This window comes from Dryobates pubescens, chromosome 15 (genome assembly GCF_014839835.1).
Source record: "Dryobates pubescens isolate bDryPub1 chromosome 15, bDryPub1.pri, whole genome shotgun sequence".
In the NCBI taxonomy this organism is placed as follows: Eukaryota; Metazoa; Chordata; class Aves; order Piciformes; family Picidae; genus Dryobates; species Dryobates pubescens.
In genome coordinates this window covers 3,185,895-3,208,673 of record NC_071626.1, presented here as the reverse complement: position 1 = coordinate 3,208,673, position 22,779 = coordinate 3,185,895, and the positions used below count along the sequence as shown (strand labels likewise).

The window sequence follows — 22,779 nt, the reverse complement described above, 5'->3', positions numbered from 1 at the left end:
GCAAATTTCATAGAATCTTGTTATTCATTATAGCATCCTTGTTTTACCTTGAGTCTAATATTCTCAGTTTAGATTCATAAATTTGGAAGTTAAAAGTCTACACAGCTTTACATAACCATAAGGAGACCAAGAAGAGCTCCATATAGACTGTGAAGTGTTCAAATGAAAAGCTTAAGATAAAGGACAACTTCAAAATAAGTGGGAAACCAGTGAGATCAAAAGCTGTCAAGACAGACAACTCATTTCTCTCTTCTAATATTGACTAGCAGGAAACACACACAAGGTTACTGCAAACAAAAGAGAGAAAAGTTGAGGGGGAAAGTGTTTCCTTTATCAATTTGTTCTTATGGTACAGTTTCTTTTCCACCCCTACTGGCTCTAATGGATCTGTGACAAGGCAAATGAAAGAAAACTATTAATATTGAAAACAAAACCAAACCAAAACCAAACCAGAAGTTTTTAATGGAAGTGCTTTTAATTAAAATGAGGAATGGTTGTTCATGGCTTGGTTTACAGATTCACCTTTGTTGGTTTTTATTCCCTCAAAATGGATTTCAACCCCAGCCAGGACAAATCCATGAAGAGGGCTCTAAGTGACAGAAATGATAAGGCTGGATGAGTGGTGTTTCCAGTATGTTAGCAGGAGAAACAACAGACCTCAGATCTCATGATAAAAGCTGTCTAGTTCTACTAGTGTGCTTTGCACAGACAAGTCAGAGATTTGTAGATGTTAGGTCTCCCATCTGAAAAATTGTGATAATGATGCTTGTCCCTCCCTGGAGAAGCCAGCCATCAAATTCAAAATTCATGAAATGGTCAAGTGTTGAGGAGAACATTTCCTATTTGCTGGCTTCTACTAAGAACAATTGTGTTTTCTGAGCCACATCTTCTCTAGCTGATGCCAGAGGAATAAATATTTCAGTCAAGCATGAAATTTTTATCTCTCTTGGAATGTTTTTTACCTGTAGATTTGTAGCAGTCAGGAGAGATTTTGAGGAGTCAAATTTCTGGAAGGCCTGTAAAATGGACAAGCCAGAAAAAGAAGTGTTACAATATAAATGCTTTAGTAGAGCAGTGGGCAAGCGTAATGCATTTCCAACTACGTTTGGGGGGTCTGAAAACATCAGTAATTTTTTGGCTTTACATTTCTGAACCATAACCTGAGACCTAAAACTCTGCCTACACCTCTCATGCCATTCACCAGGATTGCTTCAACTTGAAGCAAGGGAAGAAAAAGGCATAAAGCAACAAAAATCCATTTCCATGTTTCAGGAGCTCTCTATATACCATCCAGCAATTGCCTTTAAGTTCTTTACCTTTCTGGATCCTAAATCTCACATCAGACTCAACACATGCCTCCTCTGCTCTTCAGCAGAATGGAATGAAAACAAGAGCTACTAGTTAAAATTAACTTGAGGGCTCTTAAAGCAACTGTTTCTTTCTTTGTATGTGTTATCACTTGGGTTCTGTGTAGTTTTTATTAACTCTGTGCTCCAGATGTAGCCCTCTATCAACTCTGTCATTCCCTTAAACATGGATCCTTCTTATTCTGAGAGCTGTGCAGCAAGCACTTGGCTTCTACATTTGTCCCACCCTAACCAGGACCTAGTGCTGAACCTCCTCTGCTGTTCACCTGTGAAACCAGTTAGAAAAAGACAATCACCCTGACCTGATTCTAATTCTGAGAGCTCTCAAGACATTATACAAATCAAGGAAAGGACATAAAGATGTATTTTATTCTGATTAGCATCAATAAGGAGTAAATGCACTCTGCTGTAGCCATGAACAAGCCTGTCCCCAGCCCCATAGGGACAACCAATACTCTGGGTTAGGGGCTGCTCTGGTTGTCCCTTCAGCTGCCTTCCTCCTGGCTGAGGCAGTGTGAGTTTTGCCATTAAGAGGGCAAGAACTCCATGTTTTTAATGTCTGCACATGAAATCACAGATTTTGGCAGCAGCAACTTACATTACCCACTGTAAAAACAAAACAAAACACAACAAAACAACCAGTTTTTTTCCTGCTCTTCAGTGAGAGAAATTAATGTCACTCCATCACCACTAGTTGAGGATGTCTCTGCTTACTGCAGAGGGGGTTAGACTAGATGACCTTTGGAGGTCTCTTCCAACCCAGACTATTCTATGATTCTATGACTATTTGACCTGCCTATTGAGAGACAATTCAGAGGCATTTTAAGAATCACTTGCAGATGTGGAGCATGTGCAGTTGCACAAAGAGAATGGAGTGTTGGAGTTTGATGTTGCACTTCACTGCTGTTTACCTTTGTTACTTCAGTTTTTCTGTATCCTGCAGGGATTTTCCATGGAATTCTCTCTCCACAGTGAAGCAAAGACAGTTCATGAAAGGCCTCTGTAAAAAAGCCTATATCTGTAAGCACTTTCACCTGTGGGGGGGGAAGAAAAAAAAAAATAACAGAGCCTTTGATTTAAATAATTCCCAATTATACTCCTCTTTTTTTTTCCCCTTCAAAATGTATTCAAAGGGAATTTTCAAGTAGATTTGGCTACTGGAACAATAAATTCATGGAGAATGTTCTTCAGTGGAAAGAATTTCTTTGCATTGTGTAGTAACAAAAAAGAGAGAACTCAAAGAAGAGTCTTTCACTTTCAAAACCCAAAACCATCCTCTTCAAACACTTGCTCCTAACAAAGGACAAGACCTGAATTCATCTGGTTAGACCTTTGAGGGTCACTTCAAGATCAGACCCTTATCAACATCCATTTCATAACTTTTACTCATCTTAGTCTTGTGGTACTCAGCTACTGTCCCCAAATCATATCAGCATTTCCTAAGAATATATAAACCCAGCAATTAGTCAACTCTTACTATGAGTTAGATTCCTTTTCTTTCTTTTTTATTAATAGGAAAGGATTTCAAAACAAAACAAAGGCCCAAACAGACAAAAGTCTGTTGCCAAAAGTTTGACAGCTTGGTTCCACTATGATACAGAGAACCAGAGGACACAGCCTCAAGCTGTGCCAGGGGAAGTTTAGGCTGGAGGTGAGGAGAAAGTTCTTCACTGAGAGAGTTGTTAGCCATTGGAATGGGCTGCCCAGGGAGGTGGTGGAGTCACCATCCCTGGAGGTGCTCAAGAGGGGGTTGGACGTGACACTTGGTGCCATGGTTTAGTCATGAGGTCTGTGGTGACAGGCTGGACTTGATGATCTTTGAGGTCTCTTCCAACCTTGGTGATTCTGTGAAATCCAGAAGTGAGCAATGCAAATTTAATAATAATAATTTGTGGTTTGCATGCAAGAAAACATTTAAAAGAACAAAAATACCAAGTGAAAAGTTTGGATCTGAGAGGGAAACATCTCCTGATCGTATCTTTAAGGAGAATGTTTGTTAAATGGAGAGTAGAAAGAAATGATGGAAGTACTTAACTGTCTCTGTAGGACATTAACCATAATACTGTACAAATGACTCTACCTCCCACTAAAACTGAGAATATAAATAATAACTGCATTTAGCAGGCAGCTCTGCTTTACAATCTGTTGTGCTAAGAAACACTAGGCAACAGCTGAACTTTAAAGCATTACTTTTTACAGCAGTGATAGATGGAGAAGTATCAAACTGACTAGGAAGAGGAAGTTTCTTTGAAATACAAATGTGCTGTGATTAAAAAGAAGCTTTGTTTGATTACCTTGAAGATTCTTCCTTCAATACACCTAGCTGGGTCCTTGCAGATCTCAGAAACAATGTAGTGGTATAACGTGCACAGTGGTAGAATCTGTAGACAGAGATTAGTTATAAGTGACATAAAGAGAGCAATTATAGAAATGTACTTTGCAATTCTATATCCCAAATATAGAGATAGTAAGGGAAGATTGCTTTACACTCTGTGAAGGATGACTGTGTTCCAAAGTTCCTCAGCTGGCAAAAGCTAAACCCTTACACACTAAGGGCTGCGGATAGTAGGTCAGAGAGGTTCTCCTTGCCCTCTGGTCTGCCCCAGTGAGGCTGCATCTGGAATACTGTGTCCAGTTCTAGCCCATCAGTTCAAGAAGGACCTCAGAGACTGCTTGAAAGAGTCCAGCACAGAGCCACAAAGATGCTGAAGGGAGTGGAACACCTATCTGCAGGGGAAAGGCAGAAGGAGCTGGGGCTCTTTCGTTTGCAGAAAAGAAGCCTGGGAGGCAATCTCATTCATGGCTATAAAGATATGCAGGGCAGTGTCAGGAGAATGGAGCCAGGGTCTGCTCAGCGATGCCTAATGATAAGACAAGGAGCAGTGGGTGCAAGCTGCAGCAGAGGAGGTTCCATATGGACATAAGGAAAAAACTTTTTCACTGTGAAGGTGCTGGAGTACTGGAGCAGGTTAACCCAGAGAGGTTATAGAATATCCTTCACTGGAATCATACCTGCCCTAGGTGATCCTGCTCTGGCAGAGGAGTTGGACTGGATGATCTTTCAAGTTCTCTTCCAACCCCTAACGCTCTGTGATTGTGTCTTCTGAAATGTTATTCACAATCCAGAAAGTTAAATTTCCCAAATTATTCTCTGTGTTCAAGGTGAGTTCTTTTTGTTATAGTATTAGTGAGCAAACCTCCTGGCAAGATGTTGATATAAGGGATTTCTAACACCCTCTGCATTTGCATGCCACCATTTTTTCCACTACAACTAACAGAATTCTGTGAGCTCAATTTAAGAAGGACATTGAAATACTTGAACATGTCCAGAGAAGGGCAACAAGGCTGGGGAGAGGTCTGGAGCACAGCCCTGTGAGGAGAGTCTGAAAGAGCTGGGGGTGTTCAGCCTGAAGAAGAGGAGGCTCAGGGGAGACCTTCTTGCTGTCTACAACTACCTGAAGGGAGGTTGTAGCCAGGTGGAGGTTGGCCTCTTCTCCCAGGCAACCAGCACCAGGACAAGAGGACACAGTCTCAAGCTGTGCCAGGGGAGGTTTAGGCTGGAGGTGAGGAGAAAGTTCTTCCCAGAAAGAGTAATTTGCCACTGGAATGTGCTGCCCAGGGAGGTGGTGGAGTCCCCATCCCTGGAGGTGTTCAAAAAAGGCTTGGATGTAGCACTTGAAGCCATGGTTTAGTTAGTCAGGAGGTGTTAGGTATTAGGTAATAGGTTGGACTTGATGATCTCTGAGGTCTTTTCCAGCCTGGTTGATTCTATGATTCTTAATAAAAATCAACATGATGAAGGCCATGTGAAATGATACCAACTGTAAAACAAACTGGATGCTGATCAGGCTTATTAACAAATGTATCTGCAGTCATTTTAAATGGAAAGTTTTTTGCAGGGACAACTAAGAGTTCTGGCAAAAGAGACAAACTTTGTCTTGATTATTGTGTAGTATTTCAGGAAAAGGAGATTCTTTGCTAACAGATGTATTTGTTTCTTGAAAGTGAAAGAACTCCCTAAATTTAATTACTGCTCAGCTTCTGCATTTTTCTTCACTTCCAAATGTCCCTGGGCTTGGAAAATGCTAACAGCATTGTTCCTGTTTAGTCAGATGCACTTCTAGTTTTCATAAAGAAGTTTAATACTTCTGAATTTGGGTTTCAAATGCTTCAGGCAAATGTTTTAATTGTGCCCATACAGCTTCCAGCTGCTATTTGAAGTAGTTCAACAAAATTAGTCTTTGAAGTCTTATTTTTAATAAAACTTGAATCTTGATGTATTTTAAGTGTTAAATCAACTTAGTGCCCCCCCATCCAAAACATTCCCACACATTAGCATTCAGTGGAAATGAAGCTCTCATCCTGCTGAAATTGCAATTGCTTTGACCACAGTCTATGACCTGGATCTATATTCTCCCAGTACAAGTGCAGAAAGAATAAGAAATGTGAGGCCAGCAGTCAAACTAAATGTCCCTGCCTCCAGCTAACTATCTGCTCCTTGATCTCACTTGATCTCCCATAGTGAGGCCAGTTAGAGAAAGCTTAATAACAAAAGGAACTCCAGTAAGGCAGGATGGGAAGAAGCAACAACAGGAGGTAAGAGAGGCACTTAGCCTGAAGTTCCAGAAGAAATCAATCCAGCAAATGGCTTGTTGACAACAAAGAGAGTAACATCTTTCTGCCTCCTCCTCTCTAACTCCTCTTCCATCTCTACCCCCTAACCTTTCCTTATTACCCTGCCACCAGTGATCCCTTCCCCTCCCTTGCACTGGCTCTGTCACTTGCAGGACCTTTCCATAAGTGTATTCATCTCATCAAAACAGAGATGATTTATAGACGTATTAAGTAATTGCCTGACATGAAATCTGTTAAAGCACCCAGGACCAAACAGGAACAGAGGTAGAATTCCACCTTTTCCAGTACCAGTAAGCAATTCAATCCATTTATTCCAATGTACAGCACTGCAGCTTTGAAAGAAATCGGATTACAGGGGAAGTGGAAATAAGGAAATAAGCACAGGACCAACAAAAGAGAGAAGCTGTAAAAACACTACACAGAGAGGACTGAGAAAACATGAGAAAGGCAGGGGGGACTTCTATTTACTGAATGTGAAAGTAAAATTATGGAAAGCACTCTGGACAGACTGCATTTATTAAATCAATCCTCAGTACAGTGTATTTCAGGTAGGAAATTTCCTCCAAAATACCTAAGCTAAGTGGGCCATGTATTGTTACCCTCCTGAGTAAACAAGTAGCCTGGGCACTCCAAAAATCGTAGGCAGCAAGTTAGACATTGCCTCCATCTTAGTGCCACCTGCAGCCATGCAGGTATAGAAGTACATCTTCACCAAAATATGTAAATGAATAACTGAAATGAACATGTGATGCCTTAAATTTTGTTTCCAGGGTATAAACAAATACTTACTATGAAGTTCTGCTTTGCACAATGTAGCTCAAACATCAGGAAATTCAGGCTTGCAAGTACAGTAGAGATGTCAGCTCTGTAGCGATCAGAGAACAAATCAATCCCAGGAACAAGCATACTTGTTTCATACTGTGCAAAGTCACAGTCAGATGTTGGATGTGGAAGAGAAGCTCCAAACAGGCTCTGAAAGTGATAGTAATGAAGCACTTGTGAAAAGATGGATAGGTATTAGTGAAACACTATAACACTCCAACCCTTGAGACTCATAAAGGAGTTCATAAATGGAACTCAATGACTTCAGTGTCCAGCTGATTCCAGGGAAAAGCATGAAAAATCTTGGAAGAAAAAAGTGTTTTGTGTGTGAACTTGATGGAGGAATAAACCCCACAAACATAGAAGCTGCAAATAATCTACAGAGAGAACAGGCAAAAGAGAAAAACCAACTTAGGTGTAGAAAAATAATGATGAAAAATTCCTTAGCAAGTACTCTCCCAAGTAAGGAAAAATTGTTCCTAAAGACTCAGTGGTGCTTCTCTGAGATTCCAAGTCAAAGAATCCCAAACAAATCTCTGGAAGCACTAGGGGAAAGGTAATAAATCACTAGGGGCTGTCACAAAGACTTCTCAGAACAAGCTTCTGCTCAGCAGACAGAAAGAACTTATTCAAACATTACCATCACCAAGGAAAATGCAAGGGGGAAATTCTGTTGAGATGACTCTGGAGATGTGCTCAAACATTTCTTTCCATGTTTCATGGAAAATGTCTTCCATCAGGAGGAAAATCCTCACAAGCTAAAAAAGCTAATCTGATTTTACTTAGCCTTCAGTTCTTGTCCTGCTATCACTTCAATATTTTCTGGGAGAGTTGCTGACTTTAAGGCCACCTAAAAGATAATTCCCTCCTATTTCCACCTTTAACTAGGTCAGCTAGTGCATCTTAAATCATCTGAGTTAAAACTCAGGTTAACTTTAAGGAAGTAACTTAAATGTTCCCCCTTTAAAAAGAGAGGAGGGTTAACTGTCTCTGGCATTAGGTATTAGAATCACAGAATTGTTAGGGTTGGATGGGACCTCAAGGATCATTTAGTTCCAATCTCCCTCCCACAGGCAGCGACACCTCATACTAGATCAGGTTGCTCAGAGCCACATTCAGCCTGGCCTTAAAAACTCCCAGGGATGAGGCTTCCACAACCTCCCTGGGCAACCTATGCCAGTGTCATACCACCCTCCATCTACCTATTTCTACTTTTATTCCTTCCCATTTGTGTTTATCTCATTGTAATTAGCAATGACATGCTGGAGAAATATCCATTTACATACTCAAACCTGAGATATTAATAAGCCTGAAGCTTATACCAGAGGTGGAGTTGAAACAATATTATGAAAGCTTTCCAAATCAAGGAACAAATTATGAGCTTGAACTCCACAAGGTACACTGACAGTAATTGATTATATTTTTCCAGACACTCACCCTGCAAGCTGCTCCTATCCCAATTAATATCAGACCCACTTCAGTCAAGTCACAATTATTCATACCACTATACAACTGGAACAAATGCTTACTACTATTTCTGTCAAAAGGAGGAATCAGAAGCACTCAGCAATGCTAGAAGCTAGTCACAATGCTCCTTTACCACTGTTTCTTCAACTCATTCTCCCATTTGCCCAGCTCAGTGAGGTTTTAAACATAGCTTAGCACAGGTCACAGCCACAAGCATGGGTGCCACAAGTGGCATCATCAGTTTGTACTGGAAGAAGTCAGGTAACTTCCTGAGCAGGTGCTGCTCTGCAACATCTTTTACAGATCTTTTAAGGCCAGGCTGGATGTGGCTCTGAGCAACCTGATCTAGTGTGAGCAGTCCCTGTCCATGGCAAGGGGTTGGAACTGGATGATCCTCGAGGTCCCTTCCAACCCCTAACATTCTGTGATTCCATGATCCCAGTGGGCTATAACAGACAGAACATTTGCAGTTCTTTTCCCTGTATCACTTCTGTAACTGGTATCTTCAAACTTCCTTTTCGAAGTAAACTGAAAGGGGGACTGCCCAGAGGATGGAGCCAGGCTCTTCTCAGTGACACCCATTGACAGGACAAGGGGCAATGGGTGGAAGCTGAGGCACAGGAATTTCCAGAGAAACAGGAGGAAATCTTTTTTCACTGTGAGGGTGATGGAACGCTGGATCAGGCTGTCCAGGAGGGTTGTGGAGTCTCCCTCTCAGGAGATATTAAAAACCAGCCTGGATGCATTCCAGTGTGATCTGCTCTAGGTGGTCCTGCTCTGGCAGGGGGGGGGTGGACTGGATGATCTTTCGAGGTCCCTTCCAACCCCTAACATTCTGAGATTCTGTGATTCTTTTCCCCCCTCTATAATTAGCTTCTGAAAGTTTGCAAACCATTTTCTTGACCTTATTTTCTTTGTAAATGAAACACTCGCGCTGCCATCCTCGATTTTTCCAGCAAATACTTTACAGAGTTGAAATTTTTTAGTACTAGAAACCAACAGCTTTCAATTCTAAAAAAGAAAAGAATCAAAACAATCTCTTTTTTTTTTTTTCCTTGAAAAGTGTTGTTCTCCTGGTTGAAAATTTATGACAATCTGTACGGACTCCTTACAGATCTGACAGCACTCTGCTGTCGTCGCTGTCATCCATCTCTTCCTGAGCGGAACACTTCAAGAGAAGTAAAGTATCTTTAACTGCCAAATATTTTAGCCATCTTCACTTTTCAGTACTTCATTATTTCTCTGAGACTCTAGCCTCTCATTGAAGTGATAATTTTTAGGCTAGAATACAGGGATAATGTTAAAAAAAAACAAACCACAGAATAAAAACATCTAATCTTAATGTGCATAAATTGCCAACTACCTCTGATCTGCAGTGTTCCTTCACAATCAAAATAAAAGTGGAAATATTGTAATAGAGGGTTATTGAGAGTCAAATTTTTTAAGGAGCAGTTTGTCAACTTCATGAATTCTAACTGAAACAACATTCTTACCTTAAAAAGCATGGCAGAAAAATAGCAGTATTTGGTTCTTAGTCTCATCTCTGCTGTTGTTATATGCCTGAAACACAACAAATGAGAAGAAATATGAATGTGCCCATGCATAAATTATTCTGACTCTCTTAAACAAATCTTATATAATAATAATACAACAGTCTAGATGTTTTCCATGTTGGAAAACAGCTTCCTGTTCTGTAGATAAGTGCTCAGCCACAACAGGCAGAGAAAGAAGCATTTGACTGCAGGAGGGTTGGGCTAGATGACCTTTAAAAGTCCCTTCCAACCCAAAAACTGTTCTATGATTCCATGACCAAAACCATACCTAGATAAAGGGTGTAGTCTAGATACTCTTTAAGGGGAGAAACAGGCAACGTTAGGGCAAAATTCATCTCATAGAAAACTAGAAAGATAAAGCAGGTCAAGCAACTAAGACTTTCAAGTGTATAACTAAGACCTTCAAGTGTATTTCTTACCATCAAGGAAGCCTAAGATAACAGGTAGGTGTCTAGCTAGATTAAATGAACCCCAGCCAGCACTTCATCAGGGCTTCAAACCATCCTGGTAGCAGGGTAGTCCTCTTATTGCCAATATTAGAACTCTTTTATACAATATTATAACCTTTTAATCTCAATTTTACAGCCTGAAACTAAGATGCTCTGCAGACAGCAACTCAAGGGAAAGGTGTTTAACAGACCAAGCAAGGTCTAAACAGAACAGCTCTGCCTGGGGGGGGGAAGCCAGAAGGAGAGCTCCCTCCAGATCCTTGAAAGGCTTTGGAATGGCCATATTAGAAGTAAAGGGGGAGCACACAGTGCAGCAGAAGTGTGCCCCAAAGACCTGCAGAAGCAGGTGGGGAATTGGTCTTGCCTAATTGGCCCTGAGGCTGTGCCACAGCTCAGAATTAGTAGAGAGATGCCATTTAGAGTCAACTTCACCTCACTCCTTTTCCTCTTGGGTGCAAATTCTGAACATGCCAATTGCATTTGATCCTACAATACCCATGCTGATCCTTTCCAAACTGCCTGGGCTTACAGATATTTTACAGTGAGGTTAATATGGCCTGCTTCTCAGGTAAGACAGTATACCCAGGAAAGGGCAGTGCTTAATCCGAGTAAAATCACAGAACCATAGAAATGCCAGGTTGGAAGGCACCCCAAGGACCATCTGGTCCAACTTTTCTAGGTGACAGTGTAGTTTGAACTGAGCTGGCCCAGCACCCTGTCGAGCTGAGTCTTAATACTGTCCAGTGTAGAGGAACCCACTATTTCCCTTGGGAGATGATTCCAATAATGCTTCTAAGATCATTTAGATGTTTCTTAATTTTTGTATTTTGTCCATTTTTATGGACATTGAGGAACAGCTCAGAGTTCAGCAGCACTTAAGCACTTAAAGAGTACTGGACAGAAATATTTATTGATGGTAGACTTTAATAGAGTAATTCAAATTTCATTCCGTTGTAATTCACCAGAAAATGAGCACTTCAGGCAGTAAATCTCCCCTCAAGATACATTAATGTTTAATATGTGCAATGATTTGGGAGATGTGGTATTTCAATTGAAAATCAATATGACTGCAAAATCCTGGCACTTAGGACTTTTCATCATCTTGTTTTATATCAATGATCTCTCCGTGTAATATACGGCTGCAATTATGATCAAAGATGAGCGCTCAAGAAAAGGGAACAACAATATTCTCCACAAGAGCAACTTTCTTCCTGAAAGGGAGGGGGGGAAAAAAATCCCCTGCCTTTGATGACTCTTTTTTTTTTATATAGCAATTTGTTAGTGGTTTGAAATTAATTTGAAGTTGCCTGCTGTCCCGGATGAGCAATTTGGTTAAAGCATAAAAGAAATGCGTATACAGATAAAATACTTACTGAGCTATCTTAGCAACTAAGACTGCTGCATGCAAACACCCCCAAACTCCAGCCTGAGAAAGAAATTCCTGACTAATATCAGTCCATCTTCCAACTGCAAAGCAGTCTGCAGCGTTTTTTGGAACACATAACTCTTGCCAGTTGTTAAGAGCATCGGCAATGTTGAGTGTTTCATCAAGGGCTTGACACCAACATTTAAAAGCATCTCTGCAACACATAAAAAACAAATGTTCTCATCATATTGCTGACATTTTCTGAAGTGGAAGATAAGACTCACTTCATTTTACCTTTATTGCCTCAGATATAGCTATTTCTGATTAGGTCAAATACAGTTTCTGCAGCACAAGAAGATCCCATTCCTGGTCAACAGAATTATTGGGATTTCTGCTAAAATTAAATTGTCAAGCAGTTGATACTGCTTCTCAAAACCCCACAGACCTGCTTAATTAATCTGCTCAATTACAATTAGCTAGCTAAGAAAAACAATCAATTTCTGAGCCTGTCAAAATAAAGCTACTAGTGAGTTAGCTGAAAGAAGAGATAGGGGCTTGAGGGCAGCACAAGAAGGAGAGAATGCACCAGGTTGGAAGGAACCCTTGAAGGTCATCTTGTCCAACCTCCCTGCAGTAAGCAGGGACATCTCCAACTAGATCAGAACTTACAAGATGAGAGGCTCAACATGAGCCAGCAGTGAGCACTTGCAGCCCAGAAAGCAAATCACATCCTGGGCTGCAGCAAGAGAAGCAGAGCCAGCAGGTTGAGGGAGGTAATTCTCACCCTCTGCTCCATTCTGGTGGAACCCCACCAGGAGTACTGTGTCCAGTTCTGGAGCCTCTATTACAGGAAGGATCTGGAGGTGCTGGAAGGTGTCCAGAGAAGGGCCACGAGGATGAGCAGAGGGCTGGAGCAGCTCTTTTATGAGGACAGACTGAGGGAGTTTGGGCTATTCAGTCTGGAGAAGAGAAGGCTCCAAGGAGCCTTCCAGTATCTGAAGAGGGCTACAAGAAAGCTGGGGAGGGACTTCTGAGGGTGTCAGGGAGTGATAGGACTGGGGGGAATGGAGCAAAACTAGAAGTGGGTAGATTCAGATTGGATGTTAGGAAGAAAGTGGTGGAAGCCTCATCCCTGGAGGCTTTTCAGGCCAGGCTGGATGTGGCTGTGAGCAACCTGATGTAGTGTGAGGTGTCCCTGCCCATGGCAGGGGGGTTGGGACCAGGTGATCCTTGAGGTCTCTTCCAACCCTAAAAATTCTATGACTCTATGATTCTAAGGGTATATGAATGCTAATTTCAACAAACTGACATAATGCTCTTTTTTCAATCCAACAACTACATACCTCTTTTTTCCAGCATAAAAGTGAAGATTTCCAAGTTCATGTAAAGCTTGAACCTTGAGGTCTCTCTGTTTATTTATTTCGAGGATTCCTGTTATTGTAATTAAAAAATTGTATATTGGCACACCAATAAATCAGTCATACCTACAACAAATTTTGCAGGATGCAAATTTAGTGCAGCAATGGTTTTTTGCAATATTCATTAGGCTTATCTGTTTTTACTTTCAGATGTACATCAGATCATCTACTCCAACCTCCCTGCCATGGGGAGGGACACCTCTCAGCTAGACTCAGCTGCTCAAGGCCTCATCAAAGCTGGCCTTGAACAACTGCAAGGAGGAGGCATCCACAGCCTCCCTGGGCAACCTATTCCAGAGTCTCACCACCTTCATACTGAAGAACTTCTTCCTAAGATCCAATCTAAACCCACTCTCCCTCAGCTTCAAACCGCTCCTCCTTGTCCTGTCTCTAAACACCCTCATGAAAAGTCCCTCTGCAGCTTTCCTGTAGGATCCCTTCAGTTATTAGGAGGCAGCTAGAAGATCCTCCCAGAGCCTATCTGTGGTCCCACTGCCCTGTAGCAAATCCATGGCTTCGAAGGAGCTTTCCACTGGTCCACTAGAATAACACTGGAATAAACATATTTGAACACAGATAGGCAGAATACTTTTGCCTCTGAGCTGTCAACAGACATGCATATAATAAAAGAAATTACCAATTGTTTGTTCATAGGAAGTGATAATTTCTGAAAGATGTGACTTGGGTATTGGGTTTCTCTCAACTGTGTTGGAGGTATTAAATTTTTCATCAGAAAGGTCACGTGGAGTTTGCACAAGTATCAGTTCAGCTCCCACATTAAATTCCAGCCTTCTCTTTGAAGAGGTGTGACTCCTGAGTGCTCTTTCAGCAGTTTCTAAACCAGAGAAGTATTTTCTATGATCAGGTCAGACAAGTACAATACTTTTTCAGCACCACAAGCATTTCCACCCCATGTTACTTGAACAAATGATGCAGTTCCTGGGTACGCTGTTTCTGTCTTCTTTCCTGGGCTAGGACTCTGTCTGTGTGTCTCAAACTCCCTGAACATAACTCATTGGTCAGAGCAAGCAAATGAAAACTGTGCTCTGTTAGAGAAAATAAGCTTGGGAAGATCTGCCAGTCAGTCCTGTGGCAGAGGTTTGGCTGCAGACAGACAAGAGACAGCTGCAGAAAAATTCACAGCATCCAACCGTGAGACATAAATCATAGGAAAACAGGCTTAAAGTTTGTGCTTACAGAACTTCAGCTATAACTTCATATTTTATGGCTGTTTTGCTGGGGTTTTTTTTTCCTAATTATCAGTAACACAAATTCATAGGTTGGTTTGGGTTGGAAGGGACCTTAAAGATTGTCTAGTTCCAATTGCCTGCCATAGGGAGGGACACCTAGGCCAGCTTTCACAGAATGATAGGGGTTGAAAAGGACCTCTACAGATCATCAAGTCCAAGCCCCCTGCCAAAGCAGGATCACCCAGGGCAGGATACACAAGAATGCATCCAGATAGGTCTTTAAATTCTCCAGAGAAGGAGACTCCTCAACTTCTGTGTGCAGCCTGCTGCAGTAACTTACTGGTAATCAAGATTTCTCAAGTTTCCTATTGGTGTGGCCAGTGTTTGGCTTAACTCAATCCAATTAATTTTGGTCTGTAGGAGCAGTGCTCCAATGTAGGAAAAAAAAACCCAATCTCCTCATAGTTAATTATAATTAATTACACATATTGCATGACAGCCAACTAAATATTTTCAGGTTAAAAGGGCAGCATCAAGAGCTAACATGAAATTGGATTTAGGCTCATCATATGGAACGGGCATGGAAGAAATGTTCTCTGGGTCATCAAGTCTAGACCTCTGCTGCTACTGGAATCATGCTCAAGGCCTCATCTAGAATACAGAATTAACCAGGACTTTGAGATCATTGAGTCCAGCCTATCACCCAACACCACCTAATCAACTAAACCGTGGCACCAAGTGCCTCATCCAGGCTCTTTTTAAACACCTCCAGTGATGGTGACTCCACCACCTCCCTGGGCAGCACACTCCAATGGCCAATCTCTTTCTGGGAAGAATTTCTTCCTAACATCCAGCCTGAACCTCCCCTGGCACAGCTTGAGACTGTGTCCTCTCCTTCTGTCACAGGTTGCCTGGGAGAAGAGACCAACCCCCACCTGGCTACAACCTCCCTTCAGGGAGCTGGAGAGAGCAAGGTGGTCTCCCCTTAGCCTCCTCTTCTCCAGGCTAAGCAACCCCAGCTCCCTCAGCCTCTCCTCACAGGGCTGTGCTCCAGACCCCTCCCCAGCTTTGTTGCCCTTCTCTGGACACCTTTCAGCAACTCAACTTCTTTCCTAAACTAAGGAGCCCAGAACTGGACACAGGACTCAAGGTGTGGCCTAACCAGTGCAGAGTACAGTGGCACAATGATTTCCCTGTTACTGCTGGCCACACTGTTCCTGATGCAGGCCAGGATGCCATTGGCCTTCTTGGCCACCTGGGCACGCTGCTGGCTCATGTTCTGCCTACTATCAACCTGTAACACCTGGGTCCCTTTCTGCCTGGCTGCTCTCCAGCCACCCTGACGCCAGCCTGTAGTGCTGCATGGGGTTGTAGAGGACAATGTGTAGAACCTGGCACTTGGATGTGTTCAATCTCATGCCCTTGGCTGCCCATCTGTCCAGCCTGTCAAGGTCCCTCTGCAGAGCTCTCCTACCCTCTAACAGATCAACTCCTGCCCCCAGCTTGGTGTCACCTGCAAATTTACTAATGATAGACTCAGTCCCCTCATCCAGATCATCAATAAAGATATTGAACAGGATGGGGCCCAGCACTGATCCCTGGGGCACACCACTGGTGCCTGGCTGCCAGCTGGATGTGGCACCATTCACCACCACCACTCTCTGGGCTCAGCCCTCCAGCCAGTTCCTAACCCAGCACAGAAAACCTGGCCCTGAACACCTCTAGGGAGGGGACATCCACAACCTCCCTGGGCAACCTGTTCCACTGTCTCATGCCCCTTAGTTCAAAACCAAAATATATCTACTCCTTTCATTATTTACTGTTTTGGCTGCATTTACACTTGAAGTGAGAAACATTTCAACTCATAACTCACCTTGTGTGTGTGCAAGAAATAATGCAAGTACCCTCCTGCTGTGCCTCAGGGCTCTGCTGTGGTACTTAGACTTGTGTAGAGATTCTCTGAAGCACCTCAGTGTGTCATCCACATCAAGAGGCACATTAACCAGGCCTTTGGCTCGGCTGTGGTCTGGAAGGAATTAATACTTGTGGAGAACCATTTGGAGCCACACAAATCCACATTTTCAGCACATCACTCTGCAACACGGATTTTTGAACAATTCCACAAAATAGAAGTGGGTAGATTCAGGTTGGATGTTAGGAAGACGTTCTTCCCCAGGAGGGTGGTGAGAGACTGGCACAGGTTGCCCAGGGAGGTGGTGGAAGCCTCATCCCTGGAGGTTTTTGCAGCCAGGCTGGATGTGGCTGTGAGCAACCTGCTGTAGTGTGAGGTGTCCCTGCCCATGGCAGGGGGGTTGGAACTGGGTGATCCTTGAGGCCCCTTCTAACCCTAACAATTCTGTGATTCCATGATCCCAGTGGGGTATGACAGGCAGCACATTCGTAGTTCTTTTCCCTATATCACTTGTGTAACTGGTATTTTCAAACTTCCTTTTCAAACTAAAGTGAAAGGGTGAGTGCCCAGAGGATGGAGCCAGGCTCATCTCAGTGACACCCAGTGACAGGTCAGGGGAGACCTTATTGCTATCTACAGCTACCTGAAAGGAGGTTGTAGACAGGTGGGGATTCATCTCTTCTCCTAGGCAACCACCAACAGAACAAGAGGACACAGTCTCAAGCTGTGCCAGGGGAAGTTTAGGCTCAAGGTGAGGAGAAAGTTCTTCCCAGAAAGAGTAATTGACCATTGGGATGTGCTGCCCAGGGAGGTGGTGGACTCACCATCCCTGGAGGTGTTCCAAAAGGGATTGGATGTGGCACTTGGAGCTATGAGGTCTTGGGTGATAGGTTGGACTTGATGATCTCTGAGGTCTTTTCCAACCTTATTGATTCTATGACAAGACTGAAATCTGTTAACATGATTGTCACCTCTGTTTCCTGCTGCAGCAGGAATTAAAGCAAAATTATTAACCACCAGGAATGCTTCTGAGCTTTTAAAGCTTTTTCTGTGTTACATTTTAAGTTGTCACGTAGCATCAATCCCCACTGAATTCCACCTGCTATGGGCATGCCTCAGCTCTCTGCTCTGAGTTCTGTATGTCTGAAGTCTGGAAGCCAATATTTTACTACAGCTGTTGCTGCTATTTACTACAATGTCTGCAGTTGCTGTGCACCAAAGCTGTCAGCTGGCATGCTGTCTCCACTGAGTGCGTAATTTTATCTCCTCTTCTTACATACAGCACTAATCATTGCTTAATGAACTTTCCTCAGCTGAATTCAACACAAAGCCTCCTGTGCAATGCATTGACAAATCTGTGATATGAGGAACCATGCCTTACAAACTTTTATTAATGACTACAACAGTTTAATCCTGACTGAAAAGAACAACAGCTTTGGTCTAAAGAGGGGGTTTGTCACTTTATAGTTCAGTTTTTCTATTGATTTTATCAAGAACAGCACAGGTTCACATTCACTTGGAATCACAGAATGGTTTGGGTTTGGAAGGGACCACCAAAGGTCACCTAGTCCGCCCCTCCTGCAGTAAGAAGAGATAGCCTCCATTAGATCAGGTTGCCCAGAACCCTGTCAGTCCTGACCCTGAATATCTCCAAGGATAGGGCCTCAACTACCTGCTTGGGCACCCTGTTCCACTGTTCTGCCACAGGAACTTGTACCTAACATCCAGTATAAATGTCCTCTTCTCGAATTTCAGATCATTGCCCCTTGTCCTATCACTGCAGACCTTTGCAAACAGTCCCTCTGCAGCCTTCTTGTAGCCCCCTTCAGATATTGGAAAGCTGCTATTAGGTCTCCCTGGAGCCTTCTCTTCTGCAGGCTGAACAACCCAAGCCTCCTCAGCCTGTCCTCATAGGAGAGGTGCTCCAGCCCCCCTGGACCAGCTCCATCAGGTCCATGTCCTTCTTGTGTGCTGGATATCCAAAAATACCAATAGAAAATTGGACAAAGACCCCCAAGCTCACTCAACATACGGTAGGTCAGGTTGTATTTAGATGACAACTGCTTTTCTCTGCCTTCAGATACAGTCTGGCTACATTTGGAAAGGTCCTCACAGCATTGCTATACATCCAAAATATCCAGAATTATGATTTCAAGACAAAACAGAGAGCAAATATTAAATAAACAATTACAGGAGCAGTGGAAGACCCACAAGAAGGAGGAAAGCAACCAAATAGAATATGCAGTATGAAAAGAAAAAGGAAAAGGTTTGGGAGAAAAGAGAACTCATGATACTGAAATGTGCTCTGACCTGTATAATCATTTATCATCTCAGGAGAGAAAAAGCATCCACTTGCAGAATGGGCAACAGGCAGCTGTAATCTGTGCCCTATGTAGTGTCTGCAGCTCATCTGAAAAGCAAGTTTTGTTTCATGATAATTGGAAAATAATCAGGAAACAAAAAAAAAAATATGAATGTTTGAGGCTTAAAGATGAGTTTCTAAATACTGAGTCATGACAAAATACAGGAGGACTAATTTACAAAGACACCAGTGACCCACAACGAGCACCCTCGCTGCTAAGAGGGGAAACGGTCACAAGACCTAACTGTTGGCTATAACATCTAAGTGTTTAGATGTTAGTGAATTAAACTTGTCTCCCATTTGGTGTTTGCCATAATCAAGAGCAACTCATTGCTGCTCAGTAAATATTCCACCTTTCTTTATCTGGAGAAATGCATGCTTGCAAAGAGCCAGGCAGCCTAAGCACGCCTAAAGGGCACACCGCCTGTAAAACACAATATAAAGCTGCTAACAAGTTTAAGTTTCAGATCAGCACTGGTTAGGCCACACCTCGAGTACTGTGTCCACTTCTGGGCCCCTCAATTTAAGGAGGACATTGAGACTCTTGAACATGTCCAGAGAAGGGCAATGAGGCTGGGGAGAGGCCTTGAGCACAGCCCTGTGAGGAGAGGCTGAGGGAGCTAGGGTTGCTTAGCCTGGAGAAGAGGAGGCTCAGGGGAGACCTTCTTGCTCTCTACAACTACCTGAAGGGAGGTGTGACCGTTTGAGGTCCACAGGAGACTACAGGAGGTTGTAGCCAGGTGGGGGTTGGCCTCTTCTCCCAGGCAACCAGCACCAGAACAAGAGGACACAGCCTCAAACTGTGCCAGGGGAGGTTTAAGCTTGAGGTGAGGAGAAAGTTCTTCCCAGAGAGAGTTATTAGCCATGGGAATGTGCTGCCCAGGGAGGTGGTGGAGTCACCATCCCTGGTGGTGTTCAAGAGGGGATTGGATGTGGCACTTGGTGCCATGGTTTAGTAGTCATGAGGTCTTGGGTGATAGGTTGGAATTGATGATCTTTGAGGTCTTTTCCAACCATATTGATTTTATGATCAGTTCAAGAAAAAATCCTAATTTTTAATAGCTGATTCCAATGAAACATTCCAAGTGGCAATGTCAGATTACTAAATATATAGAGCCATGGTTTTTAATGAGAAGGATTGGTTGAGCAGCTTAGGGGTTTTTTTCCACAGAATGATAGGGGTTGAAAAGGACCTCTACAGATCATCAAGTCCAAGCCCCCTGCCAAAGCAGGATCACCCAAGGCAGGACACACAGGAATGCATCCAGATAGGTCTTTAAATTCTCCAGAGAAGGAGACTCCTCAACTTCTGTGTGCAGCCTCCTGCAGTAACTTACTGGTAATCAAGATTTCTCAAGTTTCTTATTGGTGTGGCCAGTGTTTGGCTTAACTCAATCCAATTAATTTTGGTCTGTAGGAGCAGTGCTCCAATGTAGAAAAAAAAACCCCAATCTCTTCATATTTAATTATAATTAATCACACATATTGCATGACAGCCAACTAAATATTTTCAGGTTAAAAGGGCAGCATCAAGAGCTAACATGAAATTGGATTTAGGCTCATCATATGGAATGGGCATGGAAGAAATGTTCTCTGGGTCATCAAGTCTAGACCTCTGCTGCTACTGGAATCATGTCATATAAACCTTTTTCATGCACTTCAATCAATTATGTCCATTAATTTATTATAATTTGCTATTTGTGAGCATTATGAAAAACCCATATTCATCTAATCAGTGAAAGTCATTCTCCATATTTAGTTCACACCAAGTGTCAGCCTCCAAAAGAGAAATCCGTGGCTCACCTTCCATACATGAGCAGACAGATATTTGATGAAAGGAGATTCCTGGCTGCCTGGGCCACTGAACTTCTCTATCCTTTTCAGCAGCTGCCTCTGAGCATACACCAGCAGTGGACCCACTTGTCCTGTGTATGCCTCACTGGAAAAAGAAGAAAAAGGAAAGAAAAACAGCTATAGCAATTAAGCAAAATGACACTGTATTTAACTACAAAATAGTCCTTTTTAGTTCTTACTAGGACTGATGTGACTTACTGTGTAACTATATTAAATTGTACAGCTATGTGGACCAGGGCTTCCCACTTCTTCATTTGATATAGCAATTCTATTGCTTTAAGAATCAGATTACATATCCACTTCAAGTCAACCACATTCACATCATCCAGAGGAGACTGTGGGTGGAGACTGGAACCACCATTCTCATCCATAATACCTCCTAAACAACTGGGAATGCAGAAGTCTCCTTCAGGATCCACAATCTGCAGTGAAGAAACATTATTCTCCCTGTTATTTTCAAACTTGCTTTTTCAAGACAAACCAAATTATTAAGATTAGCAAATGCTGTGATCCTCTAAAAACTTGGTACAGAGAGTAATTCAGAGGTATCAGAATATAATGCAAGAGAAAGGAAACTCCCTTCTGAAGATACATAGATACATGGGATAGTTTGTGTTAGAAGGGACCTTAGAGATCATCCAGTTCCAACCCCCCACCACAGGGACACCTTCCACTAGCCCAGGCTGCTAAAGGCCTGGCTTTGAACACCTCCAGGGAGGAGGCATCCACAACCTCCTTGGGCAACCTGTTCCAGTGTCTCCCCACCCTCACAGGAAAGAATTTCTTTCTAATCTCCAGTCTCAATCTGCCTTCCTCAAGCTTCAATTCATTCCCTCTCATCCTATCACTTCAAGCCTTTTATGTGATAGTAAGAAGCATAACATCTAATTAAAGATCATTGTTACCTTAAGAGACCTGCTTGCTTGGAGTTCAACGATCATATCAATGATCATGTCTGCTGCCAGATAAAATGGTAACCAGATGGTGTTTCTAAGTAAATCCCTGGTAATGGGAAGTGCCTCTGGATGGAAATGTGAATGGTTAGCTAGCAGCTGGAATTCTTGAGCATAGTTCCAAAGCTCTCGACAAGCATTTTGGAGCAGCGTCCAGTAGCCACCACGGTGAGCAAGAACCTGTGCAGATCATTCCAAATACAATTGTACTTTGAAAATACAGAAATTAAGAGCCTCATGCTTTCATTGCAAAGCTTAGGTCTAAGTAATCATTCAAAATTACAGCCTAGGGATCATCCTTAATGACAGATCATTCAATATTTCCATTTATGTAAAGCATTATATAACCTTAATTTGGAGATGATCATAAAAGCTTTAATAACAGATCATTCAATATTTCCATTTATACAAAGCATTACATAACCTTAATTTGGACATGATCATAGAAGCACTAATTGATCATTGAATGCAATTGATTTTGGTGTACTTGTGGGTTTACTTGGTTTTAGAAAGGTTTGTGGGAAAATGATTCAGTCCTTCAGTTTATACTACCAAAGCATTCACTAAGAGCTGTCAAGGGAAAAGCTAATCTGCAAGCATATTCAAAAAGATTTAACAAACATGAGGAGTAGAAAGTAGCAAATCACTGAATGAAAATTGTCAGGGCTGGAATGGACCTCAAGGATCATCTACTTCCAACCCCCCTGCCATGGCCAGGGACACCTCACACTGCCTCAGGTTGCTCACAGCCACATCCAGCCTGGCCTTAAAAACCACCAGGGATGAGGCTTCCACCACCTCCCTGGGCAACCTGTGCCAGTCTCTCACCACCCTCAGGGGGAAGAATTTCTTCCTAACATCCAATCTCAATCTACCCATTTCTAGTTTTGCTCCATTCCCCCCAGCCCTATCACTCCCTGACATACTAAAAAGTCCCTCCCAGGCTTTCTTGTAGCCCCCTTCAGATACTGGAAGGCCACAATAAGGTCTCCTTGGAGCTTTCTCTTCTCCTGACTGATCAGCCCCAGCTCTCTCAATGTGTCTTCACAGGTGAGGTGCTCCAGCCCTCTGATCATCCTCGTGGCTCTTATTGTAATGCAATGCTTACTAACAAAATGGTTAATAAAAATGCAATTCTTACCACTGCTCTTCTTAAATGCAAGAATATTCTTGTAAAATACTGCAATAAAATGTTATTGGACAGAAACTTGTTAGACTCTGGGGAGGACCCAGAGAATCCTGTGTCTGTCATTGAAGTTTTGCTCAGCTTTCTTCTGCGCCCGGAAGGTTTAGCTGAATAGGAAAGAAATATTCAGGGGTTAAAAATGAGTCCTCAAAACATAAAAATGGGGGAAAAAAAATTATCAGTCAGCTAGGATTTTCCTGTGGCAGCTGAAATACCTAAATGTTAGGAAATGCCAACATTTTAAG

The 22,779-nt window shown here is 42.6% G+C and overlaps 1 protein-coding gene across 1 annotated transcript in view; it reads right to left on the bottom strand.

The window, feature by feature from the left end:
• CFAP54 (cilia and flagella associated protein 54) overlaps positions 1 to 22,779 on the bottom strand; it is a gene marked incomplete at its 5' end in the record, with an annotated part of 119,110 nt that overhangs the window by 30,483 nt on the left and 65,848 nt on the right. Inside the window, 14 exon segments of the mRNA XM_054168042.1 lie at positions 963 to 1,016; positions 2,279 to 2,401; positions 3,662 to 3,748; positions 6,792 to 6,974; positions 9,785 to 9,851; positions 11,667 to 11,873; positions 13,003 to 13,090; positions 13,715 to 13,912; positions 16,141 to 16,293; positions 18,490 to 18,589; positions 20,345 to 20,480; positions 20,594 to 20,817; positions 21,301 to 21,528; positions 22,490 to 22,641. Of these exon segments, the coding sequence (XP_054024017.1) occupies positions 963 to 1,016; positions 2,279 to 2,401; positions 3,662 to 3,748; positions 6,792 to 6,974; positions 9,785 to 9,851; positions 11,667 to 11,873; positions 13,003 to 13,090; positions 13,715 to 13,912; positions 16,141 to 16,293; positions 18,490 to 18,589; positions 20,345 to 20,480; positions 20,594 to 20,817; positions 21,301 to 21,528; positions 22,490 to 22,641 (2,000 nt within the window).